Below are 27,887 nucleotides of genomic sequence, written 5' to 3'. Positions count from 1 at the left end.
GATGTCCGAGACTAGTTTCAGTGCAGTGTGGGCCAGTACTGTGGGTAATGGCATCTCGCCGGTCTATTTATGGAGTGTTCAGTTGGAGCTGTGTTTAAAGATTATCGATTGTAGTCACTGGTCGAATTCTGGCTAGAATAGCACTTGTTTCAGCCCTGTCCGAGCTGGCCAGACCCTTAAGCTCTTTCTCTAGACTAAGTTGTTCTCTCCTGGGCTCTCCGCCCAAGAAGTCTGTGGAGTATACTCCGTAGACAGGACAGCTTTCCATTCCAATAACTAGCAAGTAACTTGACTTCTATCTAACAATTTTATCTCAATTTTCTTGCTTCACACATTTCACTTAACTCAATTTTGAGCTCTTCATCTCGTACGAGTCCCGGCTTTTTATTCCGAACTATCACCATGATTAACAGGGTGTATAGTAATTGGTTGTTGCCCGGTTTCCACCCTAGCTAGCTAGCTCTTTACCTTACAGATCAAACTACAGTAGACAAGACAAGAAAAGATCAGACCCTTGTTATTTCGTGCTTGGCGTTGAATCTTCACTTCCTTCACCCAGCACAAGCACAGGGCTTTCTCTAGCGTATCCAATCCCGGTTTATGGTGTGTGGATGCTGGGTGCGGGCGGGACTATCAGCCGCATCCATTTGATTGGATAGGTGCAAGTTCCGTATGACTTCAAGTTCACGTCGATCCCCTGCCAACTTTTTGTCATTTGGTGTAATGTGTAATGTGTAATGGGATTTTTTGCCAATGTGGTTCTGGACTTTTGGGAATGGGGGGGTTTGTGCCACGATCCTGTGATTGTGAACTGGGTGGTGTTGGTTTTGATTTGTCGAATTTCCATATACTGTATAGGTGTTGCTTGTTGCTTGCTGCTGGGTGGGACGGGGATGTACCTGTAGCTATGTCCTGTATACGTTAAACCTTGTTTTTGGACTGCAACTCAGCCCTGTTAACCTGGTAGGCAAGGTTGGTTGGAATTGATGTATGAATTATGAATTACTTGTTGGTTAACTGGTTATCTACTGCTGCCGCATCTTGTCTCCTTTTTGAGATTCGAGCTATTAGTACCTTCCGTATTCGTTTCATGCTCTCATTCTTGATTTCTATTCTATCTCATGCGCCTCGCGCCTACACCTACCTACCTCCCTACCCACCCCGTGTACACTGTCGCCTCGTCTACAGCTACGCTATCTAATCTTGTGGCTACTCGCACGTCCAACGCCTCTTGCCTCCGTCGTCATCATCGTGAATTGATGGCCATCCATCGCCTGCGATAGCCACCCTGTTGCACATTGATTTATATCTGCGGATCTGCGGTTATGGTTGCCGTCGCCGTCGCCGTTGCGAATATCTTGTAAATCGAATCGAAGCCAACTCCACGTCAAATCCCAAATCGACGACTGTCTTGGAAGTACATACAGTGCAGTGCAGTACAGGGCCACGGGCTCGGTATATACTCATTTTGCACATACGCATACTCGCCGCACATACATACACAAAGCACATACGCATACTCGCCACACATACATACACAAAGCACATACATATCGAACTTGTACATCGATGACCGTTAATGTCCCGCCATGACTGATCAACGCCAACTCGTTCCGCGTCCTTCGCCAAATTTTTACCATAACGGTATACACCATGAAGAGGCTAAACCTTCGTCTTCGGCGACGTCTGCTTCGGCTTCGAGTTCGGGTTCTTCGTGGAAGAGTAGGGTTTCTACTGCTTGTCTTGCTTGCAAAAAGTCTAAGCGGAAGGTGGGCAATCACCCCATCTCCAAGCCTTACTTGAACCTCTCTTTAGTGCCTCCGTATATACGATGAGCAATGAATAATACTGATAGCCTCTCTTTATTCAGTGCTCTGGAACCCCACCCTGCGAAAACTGCCGCACCTTCCAAAGAGTCTGCATCTTCGACGAATCTCTCGACCAACGCCGCCGCGTCGCCGCAAAACGCACAGCCGACGAACTCTCCTACCACCGCGACCTCCTAAACGACATTTTCCAACTCGTCCGCGAAGCAGACGAATCCAAAGCCCTCTCCCTTCTAGAAATAATCCGCCACAACGCCTCCCCGGACGAAATCCGCACATTCATCAATGAAACCCTTTCAACGCTGGATACAACGTCCAGCGCGACCGCAGCCCAGGCTGCATCCAAGTTAGAAGATATGCGGAATCTGATTAATGTTGAAGGGACTACGCCCGCGTTTCGGAGTAAGGTTATGGATATCCATTATCTTTGTGATGAGGCACCGATTAATGTCCCTGCCCAGCCGTGGACGGATGTTACGAGGGATAGTGATCTTGTTTCGCATCTGGTGTCGCTTTATTTTACGTGGGATTATCCGTTTAATTCGTTTTTGGATAAGGGGGTTTTTTTGAGACATATGGGGAATGGGGATTTGGGGAGTCAGTTTTGTAGTCCGTTTTTGGTGAATGCGTTGTTGAGTAATGCTTGTGTGGGTTTGGCCTGAGCTTTTGTGGTGTGTGTGAATTTTGGCTGACGATGTTCTTTTTGCAGTATTTCTCGGAATTCTCCGAGGCTTATGTTGTCCCCGGGGATATCTCGTCCAAGGGATGTGATTTCCTTGCTGAGGCTGAGAGGTTGAAGGGTGAGTTGCCTATGCAGCCGAGTCTGGCCTCGTTGCAGGGGACGCTGCTTTTGTATGAAAGGTATGTTGAATGATCCGCCTTGTGACTGATTCGGAGTTGGGATTTCTAACAATAACGATAGATACTCCATGTCCCGTACAGATGATCTGGGCTATATGATGCTTCACGAAGCTATTCGCATGGGTGAATCGCTTGGCCTCGTAGGAAATACGGGGCCGAGAATCACCTCGGAGCAATTATCAGAGGAGATGGATTCGTCATGCAGACGCACAGCTTGGGGGTTATTTAATGTTGATACGTGAGTGTTTGATATTAGATGCACTGGAGCTCTACACTGACGCCTTCTCAAGAATGGTTCATACTGGCTTCCTCCGACCCAGTCTCATCAACCATGTCAATATGCCACGCATCGACCGCGATCACCTCGAAGACCAGTCTCTGTGGATGCCTTATCCTTCGCACCGAGATACGAGACCGTCGTATATGAATCTCTACTTTGACGAGATGTGCAATCTGTCCACGATTTCCCGGGATATCTCGCGGAGTATGTTTGCAGGTGAGCAGGGTGACTTGAAGCCGCTGCAACGACAGAGTCGCGATGCATTGTATGAACGATTGAGACGATGGGATGACCTCTTACCGGAAATATTTGACTGGGAAAAGGTGCCGCCGCATGTTATCCTGCTAAAGTCAGTACTGTCTATAGCATCCACCATCTCATCTACGAACGCTCGGCTAACTATCTTGCAGGCTGCGGTATAACGCCTTGATCATCAATCTGTTCAGTTGTACCTCCGGCAACAGACGCTCAAGTACTACAACCGAAGGCCTCAAAACACCAGAAAGCCCTCCACGACAAACCCCCGAACCAGCATCAAAGTACAACGCCTGGGATATCGCCCAAACAGCAGCTCGGAACATCGCCTCACTCACCCGTCTCCACCGCCGCGAATTCGGCGTTAGTCGAGCCCATCATTTCGCCATGTACGCCATCAACCTCGCCCTTTTCACAATGCTAGAACAAGACTCTTTCGACGTCATGGACCCGGATTTCCTCTCCCTCGCAAGCGCATTCTCTATTGTTGCGAGTCACTCAGCACTAGGCAGGAATTTATTCCATATTTTCCGCCAGTCTGTGCGGGCTAAAGCACAGGGCAGTCGTATTCGTGATGCGACTTCTATTCCGGATGAGTTGAAGGAGTTATTTGATGAGGAGTCTTCGGCGAAGGGACATAGTCGGTTTGATGAGTATGCGGAGGGGTTGGAGAAGCTTGATCAGGATGAGAAGTATCATGGGATTACGGAGGGGGATACACAGAGTCTTCAAGAGTATCCTGGGTTGGGATTGTCGGATATGTTGGATCGGTATGAGAGTTTGAGTTTGGGGAAGGATGAGGTTTTTAAGGAGAGGAGGGGGAGTAGGAGGAGGACTGTATCACGGTAGGGGGTTGAATAACCACAAATGAAATTTACAATAGTACCATACAATATTGTATAAAATAGTTACAGTATAGTAGTAACAGTATACACTTTAGGCTGTTCGGTTATGGCGGTCAACTCCGCCTCAGCTATGATATCACATTCATCAGGTGTCCCGTCGCGATTTGTAGAATTTCCAGACGATCAACGATCCTTTGCAGCATCCTGCCAAGGTGATTGATGTATCGGACCCCACTAGCTGGACTGGTTAAGAGGAGGCCAAGAGGAGTTTCTGACGTCAAACGAGTTTGGCGTTGGCCTCTCAGCGGCTTCGCGGATGATCCGCCACGCTTCCTCCACTTCATCCACGGGTTCACCACATCCACCTTTTGCATGTCCTTTGGCTCCTTCAAAGGTACCAGTCCCATCTGTCCCATCTGTCATGCCGGATGCTCAGTTACAGTACGTCTTATGGGGCTCACTTTTTGCTCAGACAAGGCTGAGGTGATACCGACCGTGTGGTCGCTCCCTGACAGTCTAAACCTGTTTGAATCTGGTTACTGACCCAGTTGCCGGTCGCCACTATGCGAGAAGTATGACTTGAGATCGGTCGCAGACGCATATCACCTGAGAAACAATTCTTAATTCTTCTGGGAAACCCCTCCCCGAACAAAAACCACAGATCGATCATCTTCCTCTTCTCATTCCTGGGATATATTATCCTCTTGATGCAATTGTTTCACCACCGCCCATGCATAACCCGAATGATTCATTTGCACGCGACGGCCAACCCGAATACACTTCTTCATCCGTCGCTGGCTCCTACTGGCCCACTACTTCCTCCTTGAGTGAAGCCCCCGCGACTTCAACAGCGCAGTCCTATCCTGGAGGAGGGCCGAATTCGATCTTCTCATTCGACCATCCTCATGTGGAAAACCAAAGCGCAAATGCACAGATGTCATACTCATCCTATCCACCACCAATGGTCCCGACAGGCTTCACGAACACAGATCATCAACGCGTAGCCCCGACCGATCATGCCAGCAATAACAACAACAAGGTGCCCATCCCGAGATTAGTACCTCCAACGACGTACAGGGGAAGACGACGCTCAGCACGGGCGTGTGAGCCCTGTCGACAGCGTAAAATTAAATGCGATGGCGTGCGACCCACGTGTAGCCAGTGTGCGTATCATAATAATCGATGTGTGTTCGAGGATGTGAAACGCGTGCGCGATCAGAAGATGCTAGAGTTATTGTCGAAACGGGCTGAACGGTATGAGTCTTTGCTTCGCGATCTGGAAGGGGATGTTGATGCACCCACAGCGCGGAGGATCAGGAAAGCGTTGAAGGTAAGTATTGTGTTGCCAGTATTATACCACTGCACCTCTCGACTATACACTCGACATCATTCCAGTCACGTCTTTCACTTGGACCCGCGCTTTTATGTACAGGGCTTAACAAATCTACTTTAACATCCCAGGTCAAGAATAAAAAACCCTCGACTCGAAACAAGGACGATCCCGATGATTCGGACTCGAGTTCCTCGGTCGGATCGCTGGAAGCTGTCGATCTAGTCGAGGAGGATCTAAATCGCAACGAGACTACTCGTGCAGCGGGATTCTTCGGCAAGAATTCCGAGGTCACATGGATGCAACGACTCGAGGATGATATCGAGCAAAAGTCCTCCTATTCTGGGAGTCGTCTCCAGTCGACATCAGGCTCGTCAGCAGCAGTATCACAGCCGCAGAGTCCACTCGCAGTGGCAGCTGTACTTCCCTCGCAGGAGAAGTGGGACCGTGATATCCCCATCGCAATGATGAATTATCATCTCGATGACTTGGATATCCCCCTTGTTAGCGATGAATCCGATCCAATGACTGTGCCTCCGCGCGAAATTGCCGATAAATACCTCGATGCGTATATGACTTATGTTCATCCGACGTTTAGCGTCCTGCGCAAGTCGACCTTCACGGGCCAGTATCGGCAGTTTTTCAGTAAACCGACGCAGCCACCGCGGAAATGGCTCGGGATCTTGAATATGATCTTTGCTATTGGTTGTCGATGCTGCAAGCTCCTTGATCCTGGTACGGAGAGTGCTTGGGAAGATGGACTCGTGTATTTGACTCGGGCGCGGCAGTTGTGTCTGCACGAAAATGTCCTTTTCGAGCATACCGATCTGCAGCAGATTCAGTTGGAGTTTCTGGTAGCTGTGTACTTGCTTTGTTTGGGTCAAGTCAACAGGTATGGCAAGCACTTCCTTGACTTTACATTTGCATTTGCATCTACGTGAGTAAAGACATACTAACATAAAAACAGAGCATCTAAATTCTCCAGCATGGCTCTTCGCTCTGCCTTATCTCTCGGAACAAACCTTCACATTACAGACGGTCGAACACACGACGCTTCCAAAGAAGCCCGCTGCAGACTATGGTGGTCCATCTACTCTCTAGAGTACCTCCTAACCTCCATGCACGGCCGAGCCTCCTGCATAGGAGAAGGCCTCTGCTCCGTTCCACCCCCACTCCCCTTCGAAGAAGAACTCTTCGAACAACCAGACATCGCCCGCCTCTTACAAGACCGATCCCTCCGCGAAGCTCAGCTCCGCCCAACCCTCTTCGAAACACCCACCCAACTCCAAAGCGGCCCAACCTGGGTGGCAGACTGCAAGCCCTGTTCGGCACTGTTCTTCTACCACCTCACTGACCTCGCTTTGATAACCCAAGCTGTCCTGAACAAAATATACAGCATTGAGGGAATCCGCGAGGGCTCCAGCGTGACAGAATACCGCTTGCAAAAATATACTCTTCGCATGGATAGATGGCTCGCTAAAGTCCCCCCGCCTTATCAATTCACCGTTCCCGACGCGGGACCCTGGCATTTAAACCATGCTCAACTGGATGATCAAACTGCGCCATTTGCAAGGGAACGAGTTTGTCTAGCGATGAATTACTATTCCGCTCGCGTTATCCTCTGCAGACCGTGTCTCTCGCAGACACACTCCCCCCAACAACCATCGTCATCATCAGCAACCACAACCCCACCCGCCCCAGACGCGAATCACCGCGCAAAACTGAGAACAGATATGGCAACAGATTGTCTCCAGGCTGCATGCTCGCTTATCTCGATTCTCCCCGAGAACCCAGATATAGCATGGTTCGTCCGCATAACGCCCTGGTGGAGCGTATTACATTTCATCATGCAAGCAACCACGGCATTACTGCTCGCGCTATCATTCGTGTCTTTCCCCGATCAAACCACCCTCCCAAGCTCCTCGGAATCAACCTCAAAATCCAAGGCGACTTCAAACTCAAATTCCAAGTCGGCTTCGGCTTCAGCATCAGTGTCTGTATCAGGTTCCGACCCTGTAATACCGAATGCACTGGCATTACTAGATACAGATATCGAGACGGTGATCGCCCAGTCGAAGAAAGCGCTGCATTGCATTCATACCCTCGCGACTGTGGACCCTGCTGCTCGACGGGCTTTCTTGTTGTGTGATGGTGTGGTGAGGAGACTTGCGCCAGCGCTGAAGATTGATTTGAGGGATTGGCCGAGGGCGGAGGGTTTAGTTGGTGGTGCGGGTGTGGATGTGAGTAACATGCAGAGAGAGAGTCAGGGTCAGAGTCAGGGGCCTGGTCAAGGTCAGGGTGGGCATGAGGGAAGTGTGGATGATGGGAGTCGAATGGAGGGATTGGAGGATTTACTCGATTTTGAAGGTAATGGAGTGTAGGTAAGGTTGTTTTTAAGTGGGTGATTGTCGGATCATTGTATGATAAGTCTGTGTTGGATGTGAGGTATCCGACTTTGATGATCTTGAATGAATTTCCTTTTAGGTTGGTCTTTTGATCTTTTTGACTGGTCTGTTCTTTATGTGCTACATTGAATTACGCCTCGATATTTTGGCATTAGTAACACGCCAAAGGCGAGGATGATGGCTGCAGTAAGAAGAGAGCCCGGAAGGGGGAATGGTAGATCCATGATGTTACGACTATCGCTGGCGTCCGGTCCAATCCAGGCTTTCTAAAGTTGCTCTGAGATATATTCGATTACTTGAGATTGGTATAATAGCCCATGAATTAGGAGTATGTACTACAGCATTAAATATGTATCTCAAACAACCATCCAAAACGAAAAAGCCAAGAATCAAAAGGTCCGCAAAGTTCCCGAGTAAAAGACCTGAACAAGAATAACCCGCAATTGCAAATCAAAATGCCCATCATGTCAGGAAACGATGAAGAGGAGGGAAGACATTGCATAATATGAAAGAGAACAATAGAAAATAACATAAAATAACAAGAGCACGCGAAATCGCAAAAACGACACAGAATACAGGATCAATTGACCACCGAATTCGGATCCAGAAATCAGATTCATAAAGGGGGATTTGGCCATGCCCGTGATATCAGATATCAGATGTCGGGTGAAAATAGAGACAAGAAACAGAAAACGGCTGCATATAGAAATCGGGGAATCGACGCGGGGAACATGGAGACGCGTACCCCAGTGCCATGACAGAGAAGGGAAGGGTTAATGCTGGAATAAAAGCAATGAAGCCAGCCAATCGTATTATAACATGAGAGCATCAGACAGCACTAGCCTGGCCGTCTTAGCGAATCGCACACCCAGCAGAGAGTTTAGGTTGTCTGAGGTTGGAGCTGAACCTGGAATGTATGTTGGTGCTGATGCTGCGGTGCTGGCGCCGGTGGAGCTCGATTCTGCTGATGCGCGGGAGCACGACTTTGAGCAAAGTGCTGGCCTTGCACAGGCTGTTGCTGGTGCTGACCCGGGTGGGAGGGGTGTCCATGAACCGGTTGAGGAAGTTGCATTGGCGACTGCTGCATCGGAGACTGCATCGACGGCATTTGATTTTGCATGTATGGATGAGCTGGTGATGGCCGAGCAGGGTGAACGCCAGCCTGTTGATGCATCTGCATATGTGGCGGCAAGGACATGGGGTGACCACCTTGCATAGGCAATTGCTGACCCTGGGCGTGTTGCTGGCTCTGCTGTTGTTGAAGATGCTGAGCAGACTGATGTCCAATGTGCTGTCCTGGCTGCGGCATGTGCTGCGCTTGTGCAAGTCCATGATGCTGTTGCTGTTGCATCGGTAATGCTTGAGTGTGTTGCGAATGCGCTTGACTCTGGGCAGGCAATTGTTGTGCCTGTTGCTGAGCTGGAGGCTGAGGCTGACCTTGTTGAGGGTATGGAGGTGTTGGGCAAGGTCGCTTTCGTGGGTCATCGTCAACGGGCGCTGAGCGCTTCTGAGCGCCATTCGGGTCCGCCTTGTCGCTTGGTTGAGGCTTGGTCTCTCCCTGTGCCCTATCACCGTCACCATTACCGGCGGCGGCAGCGGCAGCAGCAGCAGCCGCTGCCGCCGCAGCCACATCTGCTTTGCGGGGCCTACCACGAGGTCGCCCAGTTCCGGGTTTCTTCGCAGCGGATGGTTTCTTTGGTTTCGGCGGTGGAAGGGGTTGACCGGTCAACTCCGCCCAGGCGATCTGATCAGCCTTGCGAGGACGACCACGTTTACGCTTGGGAAGCTGCGGCTTTCCATCCGGACCGATAGTCAGAACTTGAGGAATAGTCGTTCCAGCAGATGAAGACGCCATGTTTGCATTGAATGGTTGTCCAGGTTGTGGAGGAGGAAGACCAGCTGCCGCGGCTGCTGCGGCCGCCGCGGCCTGTCTGGCTGCGACTTCCTCTTTCCGTGGCCGTCCGCGCTTGCGTTTTACGGGAGCCCCTGCGGCAGGAGGTACACCACCGGCTGCTGTCGCGGTACCTACTTGGGGTTGTACTTGTCCATTCGCCGGCATTGGTGCGCTAGTCGTTGCCGCAACGGGCGCAGGAGGATTTGGTATGGCTTGAGCCTGGTGTTGAACGTGATGCTGGGCCTGAGCTTGGACCTGAGGCTGAGACTGAGGAGTAACCTGAGGTTGAGTTGAAGCCTGGGCAGCTGTTGATTGTCTAGGTTTTGACTTCTTCTTTGGCGCGGGACTCGGGTGTTCAGGCTTGATGGTCTGGTTGCCACTAGGCGCAGGCACATGCGCAGATGGAGCAGCGGTCGCAGCGGGTCTGGCAGGCTTCTCTACTGATGCCTGTGAGGGGGGTTGATAGTGTTGGAATTGCGTCTGTTGAGGTTGGGCGAAATGAGGTTGCTGCGGAGCCTGAGGGAACTGATGCTGCTGTTGCGTGTATTGATTTTGAGCTTGAGCGTGTGGCTGATATTGATGGAAAGGGATTTGAGAGTGTTGGGAGAATGGAGATTGCTGCTGTTGCTGATATGGGTTGTGCGCCATGGTCTGCTGCTGCAACTTTTGCAATCTCTGTTGCTCCAGCTGTTGCTTTTTTTGCTGTTCCAATTTTTGTTGTTGTTCTTGGTCGAGCCGCAGTTGCTCAAGACGCTGCTGCTGCCTCTGCTGCTCGAGCCGTTGCTGTTCCTGTTGCTTCTGCTGCTCCAAGCGTTGTTGTTCTTGGCGCTGTTGCTCTATGCGTTGCTGCTCCAGGCGCCGCTGTTCGAGTCGTTGTTGCTCCTGACGTTGCTGTTCAAGGCGCTGTTGCTCTAGACGCTGCTGCTCGAGACGTTGTTGTTCCAAACGCTGCTGCTCGAGTCGCTGTTGTTCCTGGCGTTGCTGTTCGAGTCGCTTCTGTTGCTCCAACTTTTGCTGCTCCTGTTTTTGTTGTTCTAAGCGCTGCTGCTCTTCCAGGCGCTGCTGTTGGAGTTGCTTCTGTTGTTGCTCGAGTCGTTGCTGCTCCAACCTTTGCTGCTGAAGACGCTCCTGTTGCTGTTGGTACTGCTGTTGCTGGTACTGCTGCTGATATTGCTGTTGCTGCTGCTGCCTCTGTTGCTGGTATTGCTGCAATTGCTGCTGCGTTTGCTGAGGTGACTGTGGTTGAGACTGCGGCTGCTGGCGCTGCTGATTCATGGCGAACATTGAAGGACTGGCCATAGATGGACTGGCAGACGAATGACTCTCTCTTTGCTGAATGCCCGAGTGAGGCAGCCTATTCAACGACTGCTGAGGCGATGGAATACCCATGCCGTGACCTTGGGCCATAGTTGAAGGACTCATTCCTGGCCCTGCGCGGACATGGGCCATGGGATTTTGGAAGCCACGCTGTAAGTTCTGCAGGGCCATCGGGTCGGAATTACGAGTCATAAAGTCTGGGCGAGACATGAAGTCTGGAGAAGTCTGTTGCGCAAATTGACCGGGGAACTGCCCATAGCTAGTCGCGGCCGGGTAACCGGTCAAAGGACTCGATGATGTGGGAGCCATTTTGCGCATATCAGGCGATTGCCCTGTTGAGAATGCCTGCTGCTGGGATGGACCCGCACGATACAGAGTCTTGTTACTGGGGAATGGACTGCCTCCATGTTGCGGTAAATTTGGGGCGGCGCCCAATGATGGAGACGGAATATGCTGGCGCTGCGGGGCCAGCGGATGCTGAACATGCGATGCCTGATGAGGTTGTTGTGGCTGCTGCTGCTGCTGTTGTTGTTGTTGCTGCTGCGCTTGTTGATGGTGAAACGGTTGACCCCCGTATCCCATCATTTTCAATGAAGTGGTGGTGCCTCGACCCTTACCGTAAGCGGCGCCTCGATAAGACTGGAATGGGTTCGGCTTTCCTCCTGGTCATGCGCGGCACATTCGACCACCGCTATCCCAAGTCGCGAAAATGTTACCGATCTAATTTACGATGCGATAATCAGCCGACTTTGAGCAGTGGTCGCGCGGCCAGCCAACAACTAGTAACTGCGGTTTCGAGGACGTCCAGCTGGAGTCGCGCCGCGTGTTTTGTTGTTCCGGCGGCCTGAGTCACCCAGGCACCAAGGCAGTAAGGTGTCCAGGTATCTAAGTGTCCAGGCGGCAATGTGGCGGTTGATGCCAGATGGCTCAGGCACACGACAAGGTGTTCTTGCCTAAACAGGACTAGCGGCTACGGAGACCGAGTTGTGCCAGTCAGCGCAAGAACGAAAAATCGCCAGGCGCACACGAAAGGGCGATTCAGGGGGTGGAGAGGACGGCGATGGCAGAGCAGGACAACGCGCGCTGACCGAGTCCGATGTCCCTGGCTGGTGTGCCCTGGCGAGAAAAGCGGACACTGATAAGTTGGGACGATCGGGGAACCAAGTGGATGACGCTGGGCTCGATCTTTCTTCGATGGGCGAAAGGGAAAATAATAATAAAATAATAAAATAAAAATCCGAAAAATAAATTCAAATTTCGAAGCACTTCTCCACGTCACGTGATCTTGTCTGGGGTACCCGACCAAAGTCTACAGAGGATATCCCGGAATGATAAAAGGATGATGTATAGATGAACTATGATAATTGCTATTGAATGATTACTTTTCGATTTGACAAAGCTTAGAAGGCCTGTCAGTTATGCTGCCTTTCCGATATCCTTGTCTTCCTCTACCACCCGAAGGTCCCCTAGACAGGGAGCAACAAAGAGCTTCCCGGACACGACACCTCGAAGAGTACCGACACTCACCATAATCCAGATAATGACCACGAGAAGGGAAATAATCTACAATCAGTCAGCCAGCAGATTCTTCCGAAATTCGAATTATCAGATTGATAACCCACCGTCCCAACAACACTGAAAAACCTCGAGGGCAGCTCCGTTCCCATCTGAACAGTGCTAGACGCAAAGACCCCCAGCGGGAATGTAAAGCCCCACCATCCAATATTGAATGGAAAATTCTTGGATCGCACGATCGAGGCCAATGCGAAGAATAACCAGACCAACCCAAAGGACCAGAGAATCAAAGCGATAAGAAATCCGAGTGTGTAGAACGTCGGACCCGAGGCTTGCTCGAGGGTGTGCGTCTTGGGGAAGATCTCTCGAGCACATTGACCCAACTTCATCGCTCTGCCAAGAAAAGATTAGGCCGAATTCACACGAGATACGAAACGGTAACATACCCATATCCGCCTTGTCCCAGCGGGCCTAGAGGCAAAAAGACGGAGACTATGACTGCTTTGGATGGCAATTTATGTAGTGTCAAACGCTGCAGGTAGATCACCATGACCATCATGGCCAGTGGAAGGCCAATTCCCCATAACACATAGCTCGCCAGCACAGTCCATAGTGCGTACTGATCGTTGGGCAATACCTCGGCCACTATGGCACCGGAAGAGGCAGCCACGATGCAGCTGACAATGGGAAGCAGCCAGACAGCTGTCATCGACGACAGATGGGTCTCACTTCCACGAGCCATCCTTGTTCCATGTTAGCAAACAGATGCTCTGAAGATATGTCCAGGGGTGGACTTACAGGACAAATGGTAAAGACAATGCAGTCATCACCGAAATCACCGCATCAAAAATCCACAATCCCCATACGAAATACCGCGTCCACTTCCCCCAGACCGGGACACACACGAAAACAAACATGTTAACAATCGTGGCCAGCCCCATAGGGAATGTTCCGATGAACATTGATTGCACTGGATGTGTGATCATCACCCGAAAGATTTCCGGATACAGCGTGTATCGTAGAATGCTCATGATACACCCCATGCTGAACAGGAGAACGTTGAGAGCGAAGATGATGACAGAAATCCAATAGATCCAAACTCCGTTGTATGGTAGGTTATGTAGCAGGATAGACACAATGCCTGTGCCCATCGTTACGGAGAACCATCTGGTGGGGCTTACGTTAGCTTTTACTTGACGAGATAAGGCGATGGGGGACAAACGAGGGGGTGAAGTTTCGGACGACACGTCGCCATCCTTGGTCTTGTCTTGTGAGAGGTTTTTGAGGCGATAGTTTCTTTTGATTCATCTTGGAGCTTTTGTTGGGTTTTTGAGGTGAATCATTCGCGGTTGAAGAGTCAGACTCGTGTGACGTATTCTCTGTCGCCGGCATATTGGCCACGCACCACGACTTGAATGGCAAGGGAAATATGAAGTGAGGGATTAAATTCAACAAACAACCAGTACTTTCTCAATGCTTTCTCTGTGAACGGGAATTCATATCGAGCTATGATCAAGTGTGGTCATTGTATGACTCGACAGTGGTTTCGGCCGACATAATCGGCTCCGTCGGAACGACAATTTTGCATGAAAACCTTCTTTCGGTCTTCCATTTCCCCACATTCCACTCCAAATTGGAACACGTTACCTATTATGGCAATTGATTTAATAAAACTTAGTCTCTCAAGACTCATTACTGCCATGGTCTGCTAGTGTTGCTAACTTGAACAACGCTATGGGTCCACCAGCCAAGCTGCAAGATTGCATTTCTTCATCGGGTGAAGACCATTAGTGGTGCTGAAGGGATATGTAGAAAAGATGTTCAGCCATAAGCAGGGCCTCGAATCAAGTCATATGTACTATGCTGGGGAAAAAAACGTATTCTTTGTCCTCAACATACAGATTGTGTTGAAGGCATATTATGATGAGAAGAGCGATCGAAGTAAAGAGATCTTTGAACAGCTACTAAGTTCTAACCATCCCAGGAATACGGAAGAGCGGATTGGAACTACGGATCATGATTGAGATTCGACTGCCCTCGTCTTTCTCGTCGACCACGGAATACAACCGAGAGAATCAGGTCAAAAGAGCTCGATTCAGAAACAACGTCTTGTGTGTCTAACGGTAAAGATCAAGCCAATCCTTTTGAAGGAACGAACCTTAGCTATTTTTCCCCACGAAAACATTGAAACGCCTAAATTGTGGAATCTTCCGAATTCCATACTCTATCGAGAGGTTCTGATCTCTATTTACAGAGCAATGTCCGGATATGTAAGGAGGGACACCGACTAGGATCAATAGAATTCTCCTGTGCCCTATCGGAAGGCCCAGAGGGGGATAAAACCGAAAAAAATCTCCGAAACCTATTCCTTCCATATCAAGTCAATTTCCTAGTGATTTTGTTATCTTCTTCATCTATTACAATTTCCCATCGAGCTCCAAATTTTTCCAGTGTCCAAGAGTCCTTTAGCTGCCACCAAAACCATTCATAACCCCCAGTCGCCCCACACCCCCACTCGCTTAGCGGCACACCGAAATTCTTCTCAGCCACCAAAAATATGATAATTGAAAATTAATCTTGAACGAACCAAAAAACGACAGCTGGCGGATTTGAACCGCCGCCTCCGAAGAGACTTGATAACTTCAGATCTGAATCCGATTCTAGTCAAGCGCCTTAGACCACTCGGCCAAACTGTCTTGATGTCTCTTTGGCCAGAAAGCGCTATATAAGGGGTCACAAATAAGCTGTTTTTGATGACAAATCATGCGAGAGAGGATCTCGATCCTGGTGCAAGGGGGAGGGAAGAACTCAGCAACATGAGAGGATATAAACATAGTTGAGTGAGAGCGGACCACAAGACATAATAACATGGAGCCCTGGGCAAAAATTTATAGTTCTGAAAAAAATGGAAGTTCATAATCATGTTATTAACACATCAAAAGAAATCAATAAACCCTCTTGTGCCAACCTATTCGGTGGTTATGTAGCGTGTCCATCCCCTCGTGTTCAAAATATATATCACCAGCCATCCCATTCATAGATAACCACCTACTTATTCAAACCAAGCGGGTTCTCAGCAGTCTGCTTCTGACCACCAATACTCTTGCTACCGCTCGAAATACCCTGTCCAACACCCTGACCAACTCCCTTGGTAGTATTGCCAAGGCCCTCAGTAGCACCCGACACGGTGTCCCCAAGACCGGAGGTCACGCCGCCGACCGTGTTGCCTAGTCCACCGACTGTGTCGCCTAGGGTGTTGGTTACGCCGCCGACAGTCTTGCCGAGGGTGTCGCCGAGGCCGCCGAGGAGTCCGCCATCTATATGGGAGGGAGGATATGGTTAGATTAAGTAGATGGATGGGGGGATGCGTGGGGTGTTGAAATTGGGACGGGACGTGAGGGATTTGATGGGAGACATACTGTTTTGCTGGGACATTTTGAGGAGATGATAGAGATGGAAATTGTATGGATGGATGGATGGATGTTATTATCTGAAGTACGTGGCAGGTTGGGACTGGACTTGAATTGTTGATGGCCAGCCACTACAGTATCGTGTCTCCCTTTATATCCCCTACCTAGCCCCCAAACCTGGGATAGAAACAGGTTCCAGTTTCATATGAGATATGATATAATGCCCGGTCTAAGATGCAACAACCCCACATACAAGGCTACAAGCCACACTGTCATATGGACCATGCGGAACAACCAGTAAACAACCGCCACTCATTTGACGACCCTCGCACAGGACCACATCCCAACATCATCGCCGTGATATGGCAGCCACCGGATCGGATCCAGTCGAGCTGATCTGACGTATTGTTGTACCTTGGGGTATCCACAAAACGTTGATCTCATCGCTGGTTGATGACCGACAAAGGCGCGATTGGTTGAAATTCTCCGGGGACGTTGGCAAGGTGGGGGCATTATGGTGCAAGTGGAAGTTTCTTATATTGATGCCTCTGGCTACGGGGGGATTGTGAGTACTGTTCTGGACCAGTGAAAGAAAGGTGATAGGTTGTGCAGACTACAATGTCTGGGATTATTTTGTGTATCCACGGGCGTGGTTGTTGGATGGATGATGTCATGCCGAGTTGAGAGGTATGGCGTGCATGGTATTCGAACGACACGCTAGGTAGAATTAGGTCGTCAACCGCCTCGCTTCAAAATAGAATGATAGACTTTCAATGACAGCTGCACAAACCCTGCCAATCCCCTTGACTATCGAAAGTTCTGTACCAGGGCGACCGTTATTGACTTAAACACTTGACTACCTAGGTAGGCAGGTAGAACGGAAAAGAGTCATACTATACTGCATCTCATCGCTCTGTCAATATTGACACACTCTTGTCTTTGTCCAGAAACCTGTTCAGCCTCCTGTAACAGCTTCATCGCTGCCTCATTGCCTTCCGATACAGCCCACGACAGTGGCGTGCTACCCTCCGAATCCACAGAGTGGACATCTACCCTAGCCTCGAGCAACAGCTTTATCACTGCCTCGTGGCCCATAAACGCAGCCCATGCCAGTGGTGTCCAACCGTCGAAGTCCTTCATGTCGATATCCACCCACCCAGTCTCCAGCAACAATTTCACTATAACTTCGTGGCCCTCGCATGCCGCTAGGGACAATGGAGAATGACCCCCTGCGGTCCTTCATGTTGAGATCCACTCGACCAGTCTCGAGTGATAGTTTACTACCGACTCGTGGCCTCCTAACGTTGCCTGAGATAGAGGCGTGTAACCATCATAGTCCCTTGAGTCGATATCTACTCGTCTGCTCTCTAGTAACAGCTTCACCACCGAGTCTTGGCCCCTATACGCAGCCCATAGCAGTGGCGTGAAATGCTTGTTGAAGCCCCTCATGTCGACATCCACTCGACCAGTCACGAGTAACCGTTTTACGACCGATTCGTGACCTCGGGACGCTGCCTGAGATAATGGTGTGTGACCATCAGAAGCCCTAGGATTGAGATCCACTTGTCCGTTCTCCAGTAACAGCTTCACCATCGACTCGGCCATTACACGCCGCCACGAGAAGTGGCATGTGACCCTTATACTTCCTAGAGTTAACATCCACCCGGCCACTCTCTAATAAAAGCTTCACTACCCCGTCGTGGCCAACCCCCACCGCTAGGAACAAAGGCGTGTAACCATCGTTATCCTTCGAACCCACGTCTACTCCATTAGTCGTGAGCAAGAGTTTCGCCACCGCCTCACGACCTTCTATCGCTGCACTAGACAGTGGCGTCTAATCATAAAAGCCCCTTGAGTTAACGTCCACCCGCCCAGTCTCCAGTAACAGCTTCACCACCTTCTCGTGGCCTTTACCGGCTGCTAGGGATAATGGAGAATCGCCATAGCGGTCTTTTGACTCCAGATCCACCAGCCCAGTCTCCAGCAGCAACTTGGCCACTGCCTCTTGGCCATACAACGCAGCCAAGGATAGCGGTGTTCGAGGTCTCTCACTAAATTTATCAATCGCCTCAAGGTTCGCGCCTTCAGAGATACAGATTCGAGCAGTCCCCTCGCTTCCTCGGACGGCTGCCCATAATAGCGCCGGTAAAGGTATGGATTGATCAGGGAATATAATCGCGGGTTTGTTTGAGCCAAGGAGTTGAGGTCGGTTTCTTTTTCCAGAAAATCCGCAACCAAGAATAATAATTCATTAGGGAAAGAAGGTGGCAGCATGTTTACTGTTTTTCTTGTGACCTTGAAAGAGCTGGATATGGTCGCGAAGAGATTCGTGGACTGGGGGAATCCAAGTTCTCCAGACTGTTGTGTGAGCTTCTTGGCCCTCGTATTATTGACTCAGCCACGGCTAGTTAGGTGTAGGTGGCAAGATTCGGCCTAGTGAGTTGTGCGAATAACAAAATCCTACATACTTGGAGGCATCAGTAGAGAATTGCTAAAGCGACGATACACTCTGACTCCGGTTTACCGTGGTAATAGTATTAATATCTTTTACAGTGGGTTTCTATCAGTTTGAAAACCCGCCAAATTTGCCAAATCAGCTTAGCAGTGCACGAGTTAAACGATAGACCACAGAAATAGTATCTATGCCATCAGTGACAGATAATTCGAAAGAAAATTAGAGATGGCTCTCAACCAAGAGTGATCAAAGCATATCTATTTAGTCTGTTTCTCTAATCTTTAGACTCGGACTTTTGAATTACATACACGATATCCCAATTAGAAGATAGTAATACTCTAACTACGCTAAACTAGCATAAGAGGTGTATCGTGAAACTAGCAATCGCGTTTCTTGGCTATAGAAATTTTCGCATTAGTAGAGAGTAGTCTGCGTCAGAGGAACGAGTTGGGATATTTGATTAGAAGTTCAATTACTCGCTGTGTTTTTACTGGAAAAACATTAGTTGATGTCAGAATTAAGAGAAGGCCGTATAGACTAAGAATGCAGCCTAGAGTGCAATTTTTGGTCTAGCGGTATCTTGCCCTGAATTTGTTCGACAGTTGATTAATCGAACAGAATCTATTCGTTGACCTCTCCGCTAATGAATTCTGCAGGATCGCGTCTAACGTATCTTTGAATCAAGTCATGCACAATAATTTACAGACTCGCCTTGCCCTGGGATTCATAAGGAAGTAAAACAACCAGAATACCCGCAGCAACGAACAAAGCACCACTCACATACACCGGCGCAGCAGAGTTCAAATTCGCATACATGGCCACAATCGGCGCCATAATGCCAAAGATACGATTAGCACTTGCCGTCAACGCATTCCCCGTGCCACGATCTTTCGTCAGGAAGATCTCTGGAGTGTACGCGTACAGCACGGCGTACATGAGGCTGCTCATGAAGTTATAGGCGCAGTTCCATCCTAGCAGGGCATTCGATGTGTTCGCCGTTGTTGATGCAAGCAGGAACACACCCGTCAATGCTGTGGAGCTCGATAATGCGCCTTTGCGTCCGAAACGGGGGAGCTCGACTAGAAAGCCGCCGAGAAGACAGCCGGGGATACCCATGGCTGCGATGATGAGGGAGTTTCGGTATGTGATGTATGTTGATCCGTCGCCGAATTCGATGCCTCGGGACTGTTGGATGTATGGGAGGAAGGCGTTGTATAGTGGGAAGCCGAGGCCGATAAAGGCCCAGACGAGGATGATCAAAGTGGTTGAGTACGCTCTTTTGGGCGTGTCGAATAGTGCTCGGATATGCTGGAAGCGAAGCTTGTCCAGACGTTGGCGGACGATATTGCTCGCCGTGAAACCATGCGACTCGCCTTCATCGAAATCATCAAGGTCGTTCTGAGTCAACGGCGATGTTTTACCGTTCCTGCGGGCTACTTCATGCACAACATCCACTGCCTGCGCATTCCTCCCCTTGCCCATCAGATACTTGGGCGACTCGAAGATAGTGAAAAACACAAAGCGCACGACGAACATAATCATTGCCAGCCCACCCATAGCAATCAAAAAGTACCGCCACCCCATATTCTTCGATCTCGTACAACCCTCTTCCGAGCCGCACGTCATGTTACCCAACAGCGGCCACGCAACCAAAGTAGCCAACAACTGCGCAAACGCCCAATCAACCGATAAAACCGTCAAAAGCCACTGATGCGACCCGGGCAAAAATTCCAAGAAAATAGCCGAATCAACCGGCAAATTGCCCCCAACACCGACAGACCAGAGCGCCGCGAATGCACACGCAGCACCGAAATTCGGTGACCCGGCCGCGATCAGTCCAAATACCGCCGTGATGCCGATGGTCAGGTTGAACGCCCATTTGCGCCCGAACACGTCGCACCCGAAACCCCAGAATACGGCACCGATGAGGAGCCCGATGTTCTGCGCTAGCGTGAGGAAGGGTGGCTTTGAGGCGTGGAATTCGTATGCCACCGGTGGGAGGATTAGCGAAGTCACGATCGGCCAGAGGTTATCGCTGGCCCAGCCGAATCCGATCACCACGAATAGCTGCCACTGGTACCGGCCCATGCCGATGTCTTGAATGGCGCGGTTCAGCCTGTCGGCCTTGGCTTTGTAGGCTGTATCGAGGCTTGAGTCTGGCGGGGTCGCGTCGCCGTCTGCGGGTGTTGACCCGAGCGCGGTGGGCTCGTCGGCTGGTGATTTTGTGGACGACATGGCTGGCTACGATTGTGAGTGCCAGATGTGCAAAAAGGAGAAACCCAAACAAATTAACCTGAGATCCGGTCTTCTCTCTTCGTGTTTATATTGATGCGAGGCTCCGCTCAACGTGGGATCCCTAGATCCTCCCGTTGTAACGTCGCGAGCGGCGTGGACTCTGCATCAAGGGCGGGCTGTCGAATCAGGGTCCCTTAAGGGCACGTCGTAAACTCTATCAATGCGCATTCCTTGCTTCGATTTGTATTGGGTTGCTTTCTGTGCTCGTGTTCGATTGGATCCTTCTATGGCGTGATCGACGGACGGGGTTCCGTCAGGGCGTTTTTCTTTCCCCCTCACTAAGTAACTAAGGCGGGATGGGAAGGTGAAGGGGCAGCCACGGAAGGGAACTTACCATTTACCTGATCAGGCACTGTTGACAACCTACTTTAGTAGTAGTTTGCTTTTTTCTTGTGAATGTTGTGTGATATTTGATTTTGAACCCGTCTGTATTAGTTGCATGTGTCTCTTCAAGATTATCGAGGTAGACGAAATTACCATCGCACAAGTCGATCGATAGAATATTGAAGACACTTTCAAGTAGAAATGTCACAAAATGATACAAAACTCAGGAGACTATGTAATACACATTGCCCCGGTGGCCATTCTACCTCTCCTAATTCCCACAAGAACAAGTCGAAGTCGTCTTCGCCGCACCAGCAAGAGCGCTAATCGGCGTAGCACCAGGGTAGAACGAGGTCGGGATCGTAGGAATCGGGATAGACGAAACTGTACCAAAGGCAGTCTTCAAGTCTGCCGCCATCGTCGCCGCAGAGTATCCGGTCGGGGCAGTCTTCACAGTAACCGTGGTGCTGTACGAGCCGCCGCTACCGGACTTCAGACAGGCACCCGAGCCGTAGGCGTTGTTACAAATTTCCTTCTGATAGCTACCGGACTCGGTCCACATGGCAAAGTCTTCGATCGTGACGTCGGTGCAGGGGGCGTCGGCGGCGCAGTTCACCTTGATCGGTCCGCGCTGGGCGCCGTTTGCTTCGGTGCCCTTCCAGTTCTTGATTGTGATGTTGTTGAGTTGTACGCCGTCGCCGTCGACGGTGGACATGCTGCTCCACTGTTGGTCGATGTCGAGGGAGTAGGCGTTGCCGTGGCCTAGGGGGTGGTTAGTATTGATTGAGCTAGATTGGGGGTTGGGCATGGGGAGTAGTATGGGACGCACCGATGAAGTTCTCCAGGACCAGGTTGGACACGGAGCCGCTACCGCCGTTGCTCTTGATCATGTACATTTGGTTCGAGGACCAGGTGTAGATATTACGGTAAACGACGTCGGAGATATCGACGTCGGACGAGAGGGAGCCCATGGCGCAGCCACCGCTCCAGTTGCAGTAGATGTTCTCGACGAGGATGTTCTTGGCGGGACTCTATGCAGGGATTAGATATCTGAGTCAAGCAATGGGGACGTTAGACAAGGTGCATATCATACCTTGACAGTAACACATTCGTCCTTGTTGGTGACCTCGACCTAGAGAAAGGATTAGCGAGATCGAAAGCAAGAAGAGCCATATGATAGACTATACTTACATCGTGGACCCAGATGTTAGTGGACCAAACATCAATTCCATCCAGACCACCCGAGTTCCCGCCCCGAATAGCCATGTTGTACACTTCGCCGTTCTCGCAGGTATCCATGGAGAAGTGGAAGGACGGGGAATCAACCAGAGCAAGGTCATGGACTGAAAAGTCCGTCACCTCATACAAACGAAGGATCCGAGGCCCGCTCAAGGATCCCTTCTTATGGAACTCATAGCCAAAGCCCTGCACCGCACCCTTGGAAGTCGAGCTGAACAGCTCAAAGTCCGAGGTGTGCTCGATGAAAATCATGTTGCCGCCGCCAGTGCCAGTCCGGTAGATGGTTCCATCCAGCCGAATGGCAGTGCTCTTACCACCGGTCAGCGTGACCCAGGATCCGAGAGCATAGTCGCCAGACGGGATGTAGACCACACCGCCGCTCTTGCAGGCGCTCCAGGCCGAGGTGATGGCGGGACCAATATCGGTCTTTTTGTCGGCGACGCCACCGTAGTTGAGGACGTTGCAGATCTTGTTGCTTGCCTTGGTTGTGTAGGAGGTTGTCGGGCCCACGGAGCCGGACAGTTGGGCGGTTGCCAGCAATGGCGCCAGGCCGATTGCGAGGAGGGCAGCGTTGAAGATCATGGTGAAAGAGTGAATAGTATAATAAACAAAAGAAAGATGCCAAAAAGAATGCTATGATGAGTAGGAAGAACCAAGGAAAGAAGGCCCCTGGACTTCGAACAAGGTCGGAGGAGATGCCGGAGGTTATATCTCAAGCCCTCGGACAGCCCCGTTCCAAAACGGAGTAGGCCAGGAACAAAAAACGGAATAGATTCTTCCATATACCTCAGTCGGGTATATTGTGCACGCTAAACCCAAAAGCTTCCAGAGCCCCGGGCCAAGGAGACACAAGGCGAACCGTAGCCCCATTAGCTTGGTCGCTGTCGTTCCACATGGTGACCCACCAGACCAGAATACTGAATAGCGTCGGCCGGAATAGACTCATAGAGTAGATTGGTAGCGCTGGTGTGGAGCGCACGTTCGGACTCGAGACGAGTGGGCTCTGCCGGCAGACTCAATTCTTGGGTGCTTCATACGGAGATAGGATTGAGATTGGAGGGTTAAAGAGGACCCGAGACACCGGTCTGACATTGATTGATGTTTTGATCGGCGAGTTGGTGGCCTGTTGCTTACGCGCCATCGACTCCTTTTGGGGGGTCGTGATCCATTCATGTTGCTCTGTCTGTGACGGACCCCTGGCACCGTCGTGTTTGGGGATGAATTAGCCTCCTGTTAGCCTGTCTCAGGCTTAATTGCGGGTCGAGAGGTTCGGCAGTCGTTGGTCGATCTGTTCGGGTAAACGCCGGCTTAGGGGGCAGCTGTTTTACAGACGCAAATTGGCAGAGTTGATTAAAGGGAAGCGGGTGCACGCTGTTCTCTGTGGTCGAAGCTGCTCCAACTGGTGATGTTGGTCGCCGCAGTTGCAGGTGGACGGCCAATTTGGTGGGTGATGTTCGATCGGCTGGAAGCTCAGGGCTTTTGTCAGGTCACCTATATAAGTCGACAAACATGCATCCTTCAGCTGTGACTCTGTATGAGCCATCGGATCGATTTTTACGGGGTAGCATCCCATTATACTTTATACTTCCACCAGAGAACTCTATGCCTCAGATCTGCAGTCATTCTCGAACCATTCTGGACCTACCCCTCAACCAAGTGTACACTTACGTGGTATACACTACGTTATGTAGCCACCGGCAATCTCTACACCACTCGCGGCAAATGGAAAAGAATATTCTCAAAAAGGATCTGAGTTTTATGCCTCGAGCCGAAGAAAAACCTAGCTAAAGATTTCACCAGCAAAGGGCGGGGCTGTACAGCAACCAAAAGCGAATATTTTCTATTCGGAAAATATCTTGCAATCACCATCACAGCAGAATGCAAACCTCAAACCCCGCCCTAACTCGAAGTATTCCTCCACAAACCCCCAGCCTCGACCGACTGCTTAGATCATGAGACGCTCGACCTGGATCTTGATGGCGCGGATCTGGTTGGCGAGCTCACTGGCATCGTTGGTGGTGATAGACACAGCGATGACGGGACGGCTGACACCGCAGGCACGGCCAAGAGCCATCTTGGAGGGAACGTAGACGTAGGGGACGTTCTTGTCCTCGCACAGAAGGGGGAGGTGGAGAATGATGGGGAGAGGGGTGGTGCTATAACATACGTTAGCATGGGAGTGTTATCCAAGTCGAGTATCGGCGAAGACTTACTCGGCAGCGAGAACAACGAGCTCGGAGGTACCACGGTTCAGGGTCTTGGTGGACCTAGAAGAAAAAAAAAGATTAGCAACCATTATTCTATGGAGAGTGACATGGCCAATAAAGCATGACTCTAGGAGCATATGGCACAAGGGATAGACATACTCGTTAGCACCCTTCTTGACCTGACGGTAGTTGGTAGCCTGCTGGACGAGGTCCAGGAGTTGCTGGCTCAGGGCCTCATCGGCGATGGGCCAGGCGACACCAGTTTCCTCAGCCATTGTGACGGTGTAGATAGTTGTAGGTGGAGGGAGATGAAACGGAGTTCAGAAACCAAATCTTTTGAGAAATGGCTCACGCAAAGGATCACTGCCGTGTAAACACAGGGGAAGATGGGTGGAAAATGGATGGGTGTGAAGGTCGTGGATCATGAGGTTGAAAATCTCGGAATGCAAAAGATTTTGCCTACCGCCTTAGGATTCTGCCTGACATGGCCCACCAAGTTGAACCAAGTCACGTGGAATACTGACCGCCCTTTAAGATTGGCTGGTTTAGGAATGCCGCGGTGTGCCTTTTCACATGATTATTCTTAATAAGACGATGTCAATGGATAATGATAATATTGGTTTTCTGAAAAGGTACACTTTACAGGATTAGTGAACATGGATGGAAGACAAGAGGTTAGCTCCCCACCGTCACGGGATGCCAGAAGGTCACGTGTGACCGCATCATTACTATTGAAAACGGGCCAACATTAATAAACACAGTGGAAGGACACAAGATTGTCGATATTTCTTGCGGAATGCTTATAAATACTAACTAAACTGAGCTGGACAGAGAACCTAGAATTTAAGATACCGTGGCAATTTGTGATTATTGTCGGTTAACGTAGTTCCCGGCCGACCCGATCATCCGATCCCGACCGCCCCAAAACACGATACTAGGCGAAGGCGACATTTCAAAAAGTGATATCTTAAAGCTTAAGGCCAATTCAATGGTCCTAGGGTATCTGAGTATTAGATATATTATTCTTGGTGTGCTTATTAGCTAAAGATATATTTTGCACCATAGCTGGATCATAGATTTACATATTTACACTGCTCGACCGGGGAGTAATTGCAGGTAAATGACCATTTCATAAGTATGCCAGTTAGACTAGAGCACTTCTAGTGTAAGAAAATTCTTGCATACTAAGCATCAGGTTAAGATATTCAATTTTCGTTGTTGATATATTGGCACCTGAAAATTCGTATGTAGTATAGTGTTTTAGGGTGATTAGGACGACCGGGTGATCGGGTCGGCCGGGCTGTTGCCAAGAAATTACCCGAACTATGTCTTGTCCCGTCCAGCCTCCAAGCTCAATGCATACTGTGAGTGCGGACGCTACCGGACCTTGAGGCTGAAAGTGGTAACGAGATTCGTATATTGATATAGAAGGGGACGGGACAGGCCAAGCTACAGACCGCAGTGGAGAATTTAGTGCTTACGATACTGCAAGATGCATGTATTCAATGATTTGTAAAGCCAGCTTACCAACTTTTGAAGCTAATTTCCTACTGAGCAATGAGGGGTACAAATACTACTGCAGTTCTGACCTAAACCCATATTCCGAATGTTCGAGGAAAAGAAAAAAGTACAAGTTCAATATGCGCGTGTCTTGGGCGAAACTGCTTGCTCTGAGCTGCCTCTACGAGGCCAGCCAGGGAAATCCCGTTCCATCGGAGGCTGGATATCAGTTGCAGCCATTCAACATAGATCTGTCATCAAGGGTGCCTCAGATGATCGACCAGATCAAGGGAACAGAGCTACCTGCGCACCCTGTATACATCAACACAGGGACTTCAGCGGGCATCAGTTTGAGTCTTTTGGAGAGCTTCCGAGCCGAATGGCTAAACAGCTTTGACTGGAAACGTGAGCAACAGGACTTGAATAAGTGTGTCTTTACATCCAGCCAATGAGAGCGTATTACTAAGACTTTCAACAGATTCAACCACTACACGGCCGTAGTTGAAGGGCTGAAAATCCACTTTATCCATGAAAGGTCGAAGGCTCAAGATGCCATCCCCCTGCTTCTCGTCCATGGCTGGCCCGGCTCTTTCCTAGAGTTCGCTCCCGTCATCAAAGAGCTTACAAAGGAGACAACCACAGCAACCGGAAAGAAGGTCTCATTTGATGTGGTCGTGGCCTCTTTGCCTGGCTTTGCGTTCTCTTCTGTGCCACCCGTGAATTGGACCGCGGCAGATACAGCGCGTGTTTTCAACACGCTGATCACGAAGGTCCTTCACTACGACACATATGCCACCTTTGGAACCGACTGGGGTGCAGGTATTGCGTACAGCATGTACGCTCAGTTCAACAGTACTGTTCGCGCAGTTTCTCTAGACTTCCTGCCCTTTTACCCTTATACTTCGGATCAGCTCGCTGCTGAGAACATCACCCTATCACCCTTGGAGGAATATGAGCAGGCCGCTGCAATAGAGTGGAACAATTCAGGCGAGGGTTATTTCATCGAACAGACCACCAAGGTATGTACAATGAATCTCTGAAACGATCACTAGCAATGTTGTCACGGAACTTTGCCTAAGAATGACCAGGCCAACACAATCGGCCTCGCACTCTATGACAACCCAGTTGGCCAGCTTGCCTGGATAGGAGAGAAATTTGTCAACTGTGAGCAAATTCATTTATCCACTGATCCTCGCGGTCGATCCAGAGTGTAATGCAGTTGAACGACTGAGAATTATTTGTAGGGTCCGACCCCAACGCAGGAAAATCGCCTTCGGTGCTCACCCACAATGAGATCCTTCGCAGTGTTTCTCTCTACTACCTCTCCGAGAGCTTCGCTTCATCCGTTATAATTTACCAACAGAACCCCAATGGTTTCGCAACTGTGTACACCAAAGCGAACAACGACGCCCCTTTACTCTTCAGTGCGTTCAAATATAATGTTGGGTTTTGGCCCCCCGCGGTGGTCGCAAAGACTGGGAATCTGGTCCTGTATAGTAGTGAGTTAACTCTATTGCCTACATGAGTCTTTGAGGACGAGCTGGCTGACTGAAATTTGTGCGAGAGACCACGAAGCAGGTGGCCATTTTCCTGGTCTTGATAACCCTCCTGCCTTGTTGGGAGATTTACGCGAGATTGCGACTTATTGGTCTGGATAAGTTGAATACCGTCGCGTGAATACTCATGATCCATGGTGGAATTGGGAATAAAGTAATGACCTAGGAGGCTATTTGCTGCTGAAGGTCCTGACTTGCATTGCGAGTGGCTCACAATTATATGGCAATATACGTGTCCGCAACAACATAAACATGTATCATGTTAGAAGTAGTCTATGGACTAGACCTTCAAAGATAGATATGAACTAGGGTGAAAGAAATTAAGGGCTCTATTTATTGAGTAGTAAGACTGATCACTAAGGCTAGACCTTTG

General features: G+C 50.0%; 10 protein-coding genes across 10 annotated transcripts; 3 read left to right on the top strand and 7 right to left on the bottom strand.

Annotated features, from left to right (window-relative positions):
* Positions 1-1,589: 1,589 nt before the first annotated feature.
* Positions 1,590-4,071, top strand: N7473_006742 (uncharacterized protein; the record flags this gene model as incomplete). Its single annotated transcript, XM_057152682.1, has 6 exons — positions 1,590-1,769; positions 1,871-2,332; positions 2,536-2,687; positions 2,749-2,925; positions 2,978-3,316; positions 3,378-4,071. 6 exons carry the CDS (start codon positions 1,590-1,592, stop codon positions 4,069-4,071), a joined length of 2,004 nt encoding a protein of 667 aa, XP_057007020.1.
* Positions 4,072-5,289: 1,218 nt separating this feature from the next.
* Positions 5,290-7,778, top strand: N7473_006741 (fungal specific transcription factor domain-containing protein; the record flags this gene model as incomplete). Its single annotated transcript, XM_057152681.1, has 3 exons — positions 5,290-5,397; positions 5,529-6,289; positions 6,365-7,778. The coding sequence occupies 3 exons, from the start codon at positions 5,290-5,292 to the stop codon at positions 7,776-7,778; spliced, it is 2,283 nt and encodes a 760-aa protein (XP_057007019.1).
* Positions 7,779-8,682: 904 nt separating this feature from the next.
* N7473_006740 (uncharacterized protein) lies at positions 8,683-11,598 on the bottom strand (the record flags this gene model as incomplete). Its single annotated transcript, XM_057152680.1, has 1 exon — positions 8,683-11,598. One exon carries the CDS (start codon positions 11,596-11,598, stop codon positions 8,683-8,685), a length of 2,916 nt encoding a protein of 971 aa, XP_057007018.1.
* Positions 11,599-12,429: 831 nt separating this feature from the next.
* N7473_006739 (TDT family transporter) lies at positions 12,430-13,920 on the bottom strand (the record flags this gene model as incomplete). The annotated part of the gene is made up of 5 exons (XM_057152679.1): positions 12,430-12,576; positions 12,636-12,921; positions 12,975-13,271; positions 13,327-13,695; positions 13,751-13,920. 5 exons carry the CDS (start codon positions 13,918-13,920, stop codon positions 12,430-12,432), a joined length of 1,269 nt encoding a protein of 422 aa, XP_057007017.1.
* A 1,656-nt stretch (positions 13,921-15,576) lies between these two features.
* N7473_006738 (uncharacterized protein) lies at positions 15,577-15,963 on the bottom strand (the record flags this gene model as incomplete). Its single annotated transcript, XM_057152678.1, has 2 exons — positions 15,577-15,845; positions 15,948-15,963. The coding sequence occupies 2 exons, from the start codon at positions 15,961-15,963 to the stop codon at positions 15,577-15,579; spliced, it is 285 nt and encodes a 94-aa protein (XP_057007016.1).
* Positions 15,964-16,826: 863 nt separating this feature from the next.
* On the bottom strand, positions 16,827-17,078 carry N7473_006737 (ankyrin repeat domain-containing protein; the record flags this gene model as incomplete). The annotated part of the gene is made up of 1 exon (XM_057152677.1): positions 16,827-17,078. One exon carries the CDS (start codon positions 17,076-17,078, stop codon positions 16,827-16,829), a length of 252 nt encoding a protein of 83 aa, XP_057007015.1.
* A 2,014-nt stretch (positions 17,079-19,092) lies between these two features.
* N7473_006736 (putative sugar transporter) lies at positions 19,093-20,628 on the bottom strand (the record flags this gene model as incomplete). The annotated part of the gene is made up of 1 exon (XM_057152676.1): positions 19,093-20,628. The coding sequence occupies one exon, from the start codon at positions 20,626-20,628 to the stop codon at positions 19,093-19,095; it is 1,536 nt and encodes a 511-aa protein (XP_057007014.1).
* Positions 20,629-20,997: 369 nt separating this feature from the next.
* On the bottom strand, positions 20,998-22,833 carry rhgB (putative extracellular rhamnogalacturonase; the record flags this gene model as incomplete). The annotated part of the gene is made up of 4 exons (XM_057152675.1): positions 20,998-21,774; positions 21,842-22,043; positions 22,106-22,144; positions 22,204-22,833. 4 exons carry the CDS (start codon positions 22,831-22,833, stop codon positions 21,284-21,286), a joined length of 1,362 nt encoding a protein of 453 aa, XP_057007013.1. The 3' UTR covers positions 20,998-21,283.
* Positions 22,834-24,196: 1,363 nt separating this feature from the next.
* Positions 24,197-24,733, bottom strand: N7473_006734 (13 kDa ribonucleoprotein-associated protein; the record flags this gene model as incomplete). The annotated part of the gene is made up of 3 exons (XM_057152674.1): positions 24,197-24,407; positions 24,465-24,518; positions 24,618-24,733. The coding sequence occupies 3 exons, from the start codon at positions 24,731-24,733 to the stop codon at positions 24,197-24,199; spliced, it is 381 nt and encodes a 126-aa protein (XP_057007012.1).
* A 1,365-nt stretch (positions 24,734-26,098) lies between these two features.
* Positions 26,099-27,483, top strand: N7473_006733 (epoxide hydrolase family protein; the record flags this gene model as incomplete). The annotated part of the gene is made up of 4 exons (XM_057152673.1): positions 26,099-26,385; positions 26,437-26,977; positions 27,047-27,122; positions 27,203-27,483. 4 exons carry the CDS (start codon positions 26,099-26,101, stop codon positions 27,481-27,483), a joined length of 1,185 nt encoding a protein of 394 aa, XP_057007011.1.
* Positions 27,484-27,887: the final 404 nt, after the last annotated feature.

Source organism: Penicillium subrubescens, assembly GCF_028828155.1.
Source record: "Penicillium subrubescens strain IBT 31985 chromosome Unknown utg000005l_segment0_segment0, whole genome shotgun sequence".
Classification (NCBI taxonomy): Eukaryota; Fungi; Ascomycota; class Eurotiomycetes; order Eurotiales; family Aspergillaceae; genus Penicillium; species Penicillium subrubescens.
Note: the sequence above shows the minus strand (reverse complement) of the source record. Positions and strands in the feature narration are given on the sequence as shown.